The 10,184-nt window shown below is 34.9% G+C and overlaps 1 protein-coding gene across 4 annotated transcripts in view; it reads left to right on the forward strand.

The window, feature by feature from the left end:
* Positions 1 to 10,184, forward strand: part of dffb (DNA fragmentation factor, beta polypeptide (caspase-activated DNase)) — a 41,155-nt gene extending 30,971 nt beyond the window's left edge. For all 4 annotated transcript variants that reach the window (XM_057819730.1, XM_057819739.1, XM_057819747.1 and 1 more), the window contains 4 exons: positions 1,208 to 1,287; positions 1,353 to 1,526; positions 1,986 to 2,086; positions 6,671 to 10,184. In XM_057819730.1, coding sequence (XP_057675713.1) covers positions 1,208 to 1,287; positions 1,353 to 1,526; positions 1,986 to 2,086; positions 6,671 to 6,902 — 587 coding nt within the window. In that variant the 3' untranslated portion in view covers positions 6,903 to 10,184. The remainder of the gene's footprint in view (positions 1 to 1,207; positions 1,288 to 1,352; positions 1,527 to 1,985; positions 2,087 to 6,670) is intronic.

The following is a 10,184-nucleotide window of genomic DNA, read 5'->3' on the forward strand; positions in this document are numbered from 1 at the left end:
CATAACAAGCAGGAACTAATATTCACATTGGAATTAAAGTTATACAACATAAAATATACAATATAAATGAATACTACATAACATTTGTAAAATATAAACACATAATAAAATAAATAATAGCCCATTTAAATAAAATAAATTGAAATGAGCTAAAACACCTGTAATTAAATAATAAAAATACAGTAATACACACATCCTGCTTACACAATTAAATTTATTAATTTCTGTGTGGCGCTTTAACTTGAGAAAATCCACCAATAAAGCTTTTGAAAAACGTTCATAAGAAAAAAAAAATGTTTCATTGCGGCACTGCATTTGTAAAATACATGTTAAAATCTTTGTCATTGGGATTTCTTTTCTCTTTAGCACGGGACTTCTTTTTTTCTTCTTTCTTTCAGAAAGAAAGCTGACCAATACGCAGGGTCTGAAAGGCAAATTGTGGTTGGATTATCTTTAAATACCTGCTACTTTTTGAGCAGAATTCTAGCTTTGTATAGGCTAATGTTCCTATTGTTGAAAGCACAAAAGTGTGTAATAAACAACTAGCACATTTATATTTTGCATTTTGTTTTCTTACTGTACCGAAAATGAACCAAACCGTGACCTCAAAACAGAGGTATGTACTGAACCAAGATTTTTGTGTACCGTTACACACCTACTGATGAGTGGTTTAAAGCTGCCCTGCCCACTATGAAACACACCTGGTAAGAAATGTCTTGATAAGAAGCATTGTCTAATGTGCATGATGGCTCGGTCAAAAGAGCTGTCTGCGATCAAGGAAAATATTAAATATGATGGTTCACTTATTTATTTTCCCCCCCTTCTGTCATTGTTTGCATACTATCCTCATTAAAATATGAAAACCTATAAATGTTTGGGTGTTTTTAGTTAAAACAGTTTTTTCATCTGTGTGGTTTTGACAAAGATCCGATCACATTTGGTGGTGATTTTATGCAGAAATGTTAGAAATTCCAAAAGGGTAAGATACTTTTTCATACCACTCTACCACTGTATATCGTTCGCTGCCAACCCAACCAGTCAAAATGGATTGGACGTCTTTTTGCCGTCAGTGGCAGACAAAGAGTTCATACTTCAAAGTAGCTACATTTAAAAAACCCTACCTTTTTTTTTTTTTTAAACCAGTCTTAGAGTTTGGACACTCTTGCTGTAAACCAACAGTCTGAGCCTTGAAATTGTTTTTACTCAGGTGTGGCGGCTCGCTTTAAGACCAAGTCTGCCTACTTGAAGGACAACTGTGCCAGCAGGATAAGAAGCTACAAGAAGGAGGTAAAGTCTCCCAAGCGCGCGAATGCTTTATATCATTCAGACCTCATCATTGGTTCTCTCGGCAGTTGGACGAAGCCGTCAGATCTGAACGCAGAGCTCAAATCCGAATCAAGTGTTTGCAAGCGTCGGAGAAACTCACACAGATGCTCAGGTCGGACAAAAACATTGGCTGCTACTTCGACCGAACTCAAAAGGAGATGCAGCGACTTTGCACTCGGGAAGGCTGGTTCACCTGCCAGGTAGGCGACTGAGCGTTGTCATCTTTGGATGGGCGGAATTTTTTATGCTTGACGGTAGTGGGGGAAGATTTGGGTTGCTCAAGATAACAATCTTACTATATGGCAATACAACAATTATGGGTCAAGAAATCATTCAATAAAACAACTAATAAACAGGAAAAACAGGCTGTTTTCATCCTTCTGCTAGACGTCCAATTTGTTTGAAGTGGGAGGGATGGCAGCGAATGAACGTTCATTCGCTTTCGGTCCTCCCTCCCTCACAGTCAATATCAGGCAGTGAGTTAACGTACATACGATTCTAAAGGAAGATTTTTGTAGCAACCTTTTGGTTCGTGACACCTTTTTAAAAGGATGTATAGATTCTTGGTGGGATCATATCGATTACCTTTTGGGCTAAAAAGTATCACGATATATGACCTTTTGGAGTAATGTCACACCCCTATTTGACGGCGTCCCCAGGGCTCCTTCGACCAGGCAAAGTGCCTGTCGCTTCACTCCATCAACCCGTACGGCAGCAGAGAACGGCGAATCTTGTTCAGCACCTGGAATCTGGATCACAGGTTTGACTTTTATTCTTGTTTAATAGTCCGAGATGAGTAGAGAACCTTCAAAATCATATTACCAAAGTCAAACTAAAGTAGTTATGCGAAAAATTGACGAACGTACAAGTAAAAAAAAGGATTCGGTGAAAATGTTACTCAAGTAATGAGTATCACTGAATAACTGCCTACAATGACAGATTTTTTTTTACTAGGTGGTACTTCTTTGCAGAAAAGATTTCAAATATTTTTTTGAAATCATATTTGATGTTGAATTTGATATGTAAATTTCATTTTATATAATATTATAATACTTAAATTTTGTTCAACATAAACACTTTTTCCGCACAGAAATAAATGTTTTTCGAATAAAGTATCTTTTTTGAATATGTGGTGTTTAGTTGCACTTTAAATTTAAAATAATATTATATATATATATATGGCAGAAAACACAGACAAGACTGAAAAAGCAGTTTTTGCTCTTGCGCCACTCTTTAAAATAAACCGCTGTATTTTAAGCCAAAAGAGCTGTTGTGTTAGAATACCGTAATTTCCCGATTATAACGCGCACTTTTTTTCCCCAAAATCAATTTGTAAAATCATCGTGTGCATTATGCCATATTTTTCTGTAAATTATTGTTGGAAAGAAAAGATAGTACACAAGATGGATATATACATTCAACATACGGTACATAAGTACTGTATTTGTTTATCATAACAATAAATCAACAAGATGCCATTAACATTATTAACATTCTCTTAAAGTGATCCATGGATATAAAAACTTCTTAAAAGATAAATGTTGGTACAAGTAATAGAAATTTTATATTAAAACCCCTCTTAATGTTTTCGTTTTATTAAAATTTGTAAAATTTTCAATCAAAAAATAAACCAGTAGCTCGCCATTGTTGATGTCGTTACACCATGCTCACTCCCCAAACCCATAAAATCATTTGGACCCAAGCGCCAGCAGAGGGCGCCAAACAAAAAAACAGGTAACAAGTAACAAGCGGACATTACACTGCTGTCATTTTAATCTGAGCGGGGCATGTGCGTTAATTGCGTCAAATATTTTAACGTGATTAATTTAAAAAATTAATTACCGCCCGTTAACGCGATAATTTTGACAGCCCTAATATGTATGTATGTATGTATGCATGTATGTATGTATGTATGTATATATGTGTGTGTGTGTATAAGCCGATTTTTTTTTTTTTTTTTTTTTCTTGGCACGGCCACGTTGTGTTGAAGAAACGTATGCGGCGAGCCGTTGCCGACCAGTACGGTTCATGACGTCACCATTTTGATTCGGTAATACTTCACTCTGATCGGCCGAATGATTTCGCCTGTGTTAAATTCTGCTTGTTTCACTCTTCATAAAGCACAGAATTTACTTTCTTGAACTCATTTGAGTTGACGTTTATTGCTGCTCCGCAACTCGGACCATAACAAACGTAACAACACAGACTTCCTGTGTGTGTCAGTCAACTATCTGTCCCTCGGGAAACTCAAACCCAAATAACAATAGTTCCTATTGTTACTGTCGTGTCGACACCGATGAGCGCTCTCGGATTTCCGATTTACGTTCTCACTTTCATTTTACCGTATCAATCCATGGAAGAAACATTTATTCATCATGATGAAACGAGCAAGTTATACAGCAGCCTTTAAAAGAAAAGTCACATCTGTTTTGTTTTCTCCTAGATTCTGGTAAGTTGGAGAAGTTGTCAAATCACATTATTACCGTAAATATTGTCAGTTTATGGTAATGTTTTGAACTACCAATATGCTATGCTTGTGCTTTTTTTCCACCAGTCAGTAAAATGACATTTCTGTATCTGTACACGAGCTCTGTTTCCTTATATTCTTCTATTTATTGGTGTTAAAATTAGGGTGCGCATTATAAACGGGTACAATAACGTTCCCTAGATTATACAAGTAAATTTGGGGTGCGCATTATACACGGGTGTGCCTTATATTTGGGAAATTACGGTAATATGTCTGTATGATGCCATAGCAGATTCATGGTGCATTAAGCCCCCGAGCTATTTTTGATTTGTCCGTTTTACCCTGGAAACCCCCGTTTACAGAAGTCGCGCAACCGCTTTTGTTTAAACCCAGCCATAAAAAGAAGGGAAGTAATTATTCATTATTCAAAATCTTTGTCATTTTAAGCTTAAAATCATTAATTGATGTCGAATATTTCAGTAAATATTTTAAACTTTTAAACAAATTACGTCACAATAAAAAAAATGGTGTCTGTAAATAAGTCACAAATATCTACCTCATAGCTATCGCTTAATTGTATTTTTTTTTCATTATTGTCGCATTTTCCCCAATTTTCTAAATGATAAATAATTGATCCAAACAAAGAAAAATGGGAAAAAAAAAACGTTTAAAAGGGTAAATATATTAAAATGAAAATCTTGACCACTCCTTGATGTCTGTGATTTCTGCATTGCGACCCTTGTTATATTACCATGTTTCACCCATAAAATCCCCCCAAATCAGGCTGTGGCCATTCACAGCTGTGTCTTGACACTCTGATACATGCTACATGGAGGTTTTTGGATCGAAAAGAGGTAAGTATGTGATAATATCTCGTTAAAATCATGGCGTCTTTAATTATGCTCTCGCGAGCTCTCACCTCCAGTTAGGGTTTTGGGTTAGGGTTAGGGTTTTAAGCTTTCCAAAGCAATTTTGAAATTTGGCCAAATTGGGAGTCTCGGAGCGGAACTTCAAGTCACCTGAGTGTTTTCTGTCATATATATATATATATATATATATATGATTCAAATAATAATTTGTTTATTACCGTATTGGCCCGAATATAAGACGGTGTTTTTTGCATTAAAGTAAGAATGAAAACCTGGGGGACGTCTTATAACTGCGGCCTAAAAAAAAAAACAAAAACAAAAAAAAACTGCGGCCTAGACATATACCCATTCACGACGCTGGATGGCGCCAGTCATCAATGAATCGAATGCTGAACTTCAGTTAGTTAGACTTCACTTTGATAATTAATGCAGTTATTGCAATTTTGTTTTATCACAATATTTTTTTCTTATTTATATTTCAAAAACCAGAAGCCATTCATTTATGAATTTGATTGCACTTTAGTTTACATATTTAAATGTTAAATGTTCAGATATGAAGTTTTGAATGCGAAATTAAATGCCTTTTCTCTCAAATATATTGTTATAATCATTTGTTTCAGATGTATTGTAATTATTTTCTGTATAAAAATTAATTTGGTGTTCAAAAAGTCTTTTTTTCAAACTTGAGTCTTGAAAAAGAGGGGGTCGTCTTATAATCGGGGTCGTCTTATATTCGGGCCAATACGGTATTTCTTTTCAAATATGTCAAATTTAATTAATTAAATTTTTGTGTAACAGTAACACTTAATTTTCCACAAATGTCGAAGTATTTTTTTGTATAAAATTATTTTTTGTTTTGTTTTAAATGTTTGGTTGCACTTCATTAAATTGAATGTAAAATATATAAGTAATATTAATTAATTACATTTTAAAAATTACGAATTATCATTAAATCTAAAAGTACTTACTCAATAAAATTGTAAGAATTGTAAAAAAAAAAAAAAAAAAAAGAAATATTTATATTATTTGTATTATATTTAATAATATTTGATAAATTTGAAGATGAATAAAATAATTTAAAAAAATACTTCTTAATTATAACATTTTAAATTATTGTATTAAGTTTATATTTTTTGAAAATTAAATTAATGAAAATAAATACATGCTATTCATATTTTTTTTAATTTTTTATTAAGCTTATCATATTTACATTTTTTGAAAATGAAATACATAATAAAAAAATACTTAGTATTAATTCATAATATTTTTGTTATTTTTATTAAGTTCATAATTAAATTTTGGGGAAAATTTAATAAAAAATACATACTAGTATTTCATAATATTTATTTTTATTAAGCTTATATTTAAAAAAAAAGTAAAATTATTAAAATAATATTCATATTTTTATAGGCTTATATATTTTTTGAAAATAATTAAAATAACACATTATTGATTCATTTTTTATTAAGCTTAAAATATTAGTTTTGAAAATAATTAAATACTAAAAAAAATTACATATTAATTTATATTTATTTTTAATAAGCTTTTTTTTTTTTAAATTGATAATAAAAATAAATATATTTTTTATTCAGCTTATAATACTTATTGTTTTGAAAATTAATTAATACATAATATTGATTCATTTTGTACTAAGCTTAAAATATTAAAAAGTTGAAAATGATTAAAATAATAAAAAAATTTATTCATTCATAATATTTTTATCAAGCTTAAAATTTTTAATACATTGAAAATAAAATAATACATTTTTATTCATATTTTATCAAGCTTAAGATTTTTTTTTAAAAATAATTAAATAAAAAATATATACATATTATTAATTGATAATATTTTTTTAAATATATTTTTATCAAGCTTATAAGGGATTTTTTCCCCCTTTGTTGTCCTACAACTGTATGTAGTATTTGGATCATGTGCCTCATTTTCTGTTACACGTTTAATCACAAAAAAGGGGGAAAAAAATCTAGTTTTTACATTTTGTTTCTACAAGGATTGAAAAAAAGCGAAGCGTCATTCCCGCCCTCCTGGAAGCGCTGCACAATCACAAATGTGAAGACGTCAATTTGGATTACTTCTACCGACTGCTGTTCACCTGGGATAACTTGAAGCTGGTCCACATTGTGTGCCACAAGAAGGAAGCTCACAACTTGCAATGTGATCCCCAGCAAATCTTGAAAGCTGACAACAAGAAGCGCCACAGAAAGAAGATGCGCTTGAAATAATTTTCGATTAACAACCGAATCACCTCCTGTTTGGGTCACTTCCTGTTGATTTTGCGCCATTTCCAGGGTACTTCCTGTTCATGTTTGATTATTTCTTGTTGATTTTAGGCCATTTTTGGGCCCCTGCCCGTTCATTCTCAGGTTACTTCCTTTTGATTTGGGGGCCACTTCCTTGTAATTTTAGTATATTCAGGTCACTTCCTGTATATTTTGGAGCATTTCCCTGTTGATATATAGGCATGTTTGGGCAATTCCTGTTCGTTGGTCACTTCCTGTACATTTTGGATTATTTCCGTACTAGTTAAGCGTAGAAGAAGAAGAAGTGGGCGTCTGGGCGAGAAAATGGGAAGCAGCAAAGCAAGGTGTTGAGAGAGAGAGTTGTGCGGAGAGCACCGTGAAAAGTGGCTGTTTCCCATGCTGGTTTTTGTTTCGTTAATAAAAGTCTCCAGCAAAATGCCATCTAACCCGTCACAGTGTTTTTATACACATCACCACCTCTCCAAAGTAAGCACCCGACGAATCGACGACAAAGAGCCACGTTAGTCTCCGGTCCACGGCACATTTCGGAGCGGAGTTGAAAGGACTGCAATTACCAAAAAGTACAGCTTGGTAACACAGTGTACTTCCGCCAACTCTCTGATTGGTTGGCTTCGTGACACGTTAGTAGCGTGGGCTGAATTGAGCGCACAGAGAAAAAAATCCGACAAGCACAGGAGTCGAGAAATTGAGGAAGATTTGGAGGTGTGCTCAAAATCCATTATTGTTCGCATATAACGCTTTCGGCAGAGGGGATGGAGGGGTGCTCCGGTAATGGCCCTAAATAACGGCGCGCAACTGAAAATTCCTTAATTCCAGATAAAAAGGCGCATTTATTTTATTTTGCCATGCGCTCATGTGTCACTGGTTAACCCTTCGCATGTCAGTGCTGACATGCGTGTCATAGTTTGCAAACCCCTACCCTATATTATGCTTCTTTTCCTTAAACTATGGCGTAAGTGCTATTTATTTTATATTGGGTGTGTGTTTGGGTCACTTCCTGTAGATTTCGGGTCACTTCCTGTACATTTTGGAGTATTTCAGTTTCCCCTTCCTGTACATTTTCTATCATTTCATTTTGATTTTTGGGCATTTCCAGGCCACTTTGTGTTGATTTTGGTTTACTTCCTTGTAATATTAGGGAATTTCAAGCTATTTGCTTTTTATTGATTTTATTTCTTGTTTCAATTGTCTTTGTTTTAACTTTCTTTTGATTGAAAGGGATTTTTACAAATCATTTTATCTCTGCTCGTGTGAATCTTCCTGTGATGTAAAGCACTTTGACTTGCCTTGTGTTAAATTGTGCTATACAAATAAATTTGCCTTGCGGGCCACTTCCTGCTCATTGGTCACTTCCTGTTGAATTTGGGTCACTTTCTTGTACTTTTAGGGTACCTATGGGTGACGTCCTGCACATTTGGGAGTATCTCAGTGTCACTTCCTGTACATTTTGGACCATTTCCCTTTGATTTTATGGCATTTTCGGGCCACTTTCTGCTCATTGGTCACATCATGTTGATTTTCGGGCATTTCCATGTTACATTCTGTTGATTTTTTTTGTGTCACTTCCTTGTGATTTTAGGGTACTGCAGGTCAATTCATGTACATCTTGCGGTATCTCAGTGTCATTTCCTGTACATTATGGACCATTTCCCTTTGATATAGACCCTACCCACGTGACGTCACAACTCCGCTCTCCTGAATGGTACCGCCCACTTGTCCGTCAAAACATAGTGTTAACCTGTTACGGCTACGTACATTTCTCCTATTTACGGCGTGTTTTTCTGCTCCTTAACATTAATAATCAAAATGGTGAAGGCGTGTGTGGCTGTTGGTTGCACTAACAGAGAAGATGGAAGGAGAGACTTGAAGTTTTACCGTATTCCGAGGGATCCAAAGAGAGCGAAATGGACGGCTGCAATTCGACGTGAAAACTGGGCACCAAAAAATCACCACAGACTATGTAGTAGTCATTTTATATCCGGTAAGATGCATTTAAGATATACTTAGAGGGTTATGGGCTGACAAATAACCACAATTAAGATCATTGCGAGGCTAATCGCCGACAACATACGACGTAGTACGACATAGTTTCAAATTCAAGATGTTTGTGACTTCCCTTTCTTCCACCATCGTTATTTTTTGAATAATATTTAGCTGGTACCAAGTGAAAGAAACTGGCCTCGTCTACGGGGCTGACAAATAACCACAATTAACATCATTGCGAGGCTAATTGCTGACAACATACGACTTAGTACGACATAGTTTCAAATTCAAGATGTTTGTGACTTCCCTTTCTTCCACCATCGTTATTTTTTTAATAATATTTAGCTGGTACCAAGTGAAAGAAACTGGCCTCGTCTACGGGGCTGACAAATAACCACAATTAAGATCATTGCTAGGCTAATCGCCGACAACATACACGTATGTATGTAGTGAGAGTGCTATCGCTAAACCATATAAACATTAAAAGCCTTAACTCCATTGACAAACGACATGAAATACATTAGACTTGACAGTAGATGTTAGCAATAACAAAAGATTTTGAATTGAAAATTTCGTAACTCACCTTTCCAAGCACAAGATAGATTCCTGCCGAATTTTCGTGGACGAGGACCTGTTTGACCCAACCAGCAACGAAGTATTTATAAGCCTCCAAGCTCTTGAAGTTTTTCATATTTTCGTGAGAATAGGCTGATTTAGTGTGGACAAGATAATTGTAAATATCTGCGTAGCAGATGTCAGGCAGACAGGGCGAAGACAGTGGGTCGAAAAACATCGATTTGGGCATCAAATATGGATCTGGCGACTGTATAGAACGAAGCTTTTCCTCATAACGCCTTTTATGCAACAGATCCAGTGAGTTTGCGGCATCAGAAAGCACCGGGTCTTCCATGAAATGCATTTTAAATTCCGCCATCAATTGAAAACAATGCTAATACAGAGTCAAAATGACGGACAAGTGGGCGGAACCATACAGCGAGCACGTGGTTTTGTGACGTAGGTGGGTAGGGTCTATTGGGGCATTTGCTAACCACTCCCTCTTCACTTGTCACTTCCTGTTGATATTCAGGTATTTCCAGGTTCCATCCTATTGATTTTGGGTCACTTCCTTGTAATTTTAGGGTACTTGCCGGTCACTTCCTGTACATTTTGGGGTATCTCAATGTTACTTCCTGTACATTTTGGATATTTCCTGTTGATTTTATGGCAAAAATCACTTCAATTTTGTTATGTGTAAAGAAA

The sequence above is a fragment of the Corythoichthys intestinalis genome, chromosome 2, assembly GCF_030265065.1.
Source record: "Corythoichthys intestinalis isolate RoL2023-P3 chromosome 2, ASM3026506v1, whole genome shotgun sequence".
In the NCBI taxonomy this organism is placed as follows: Eukaryota; Metazoa; Chordata; class Actinopteri; order Syngnathiformes; family Syngnathidae; genus Corythoichthys; species Corythoichthys intestinalis.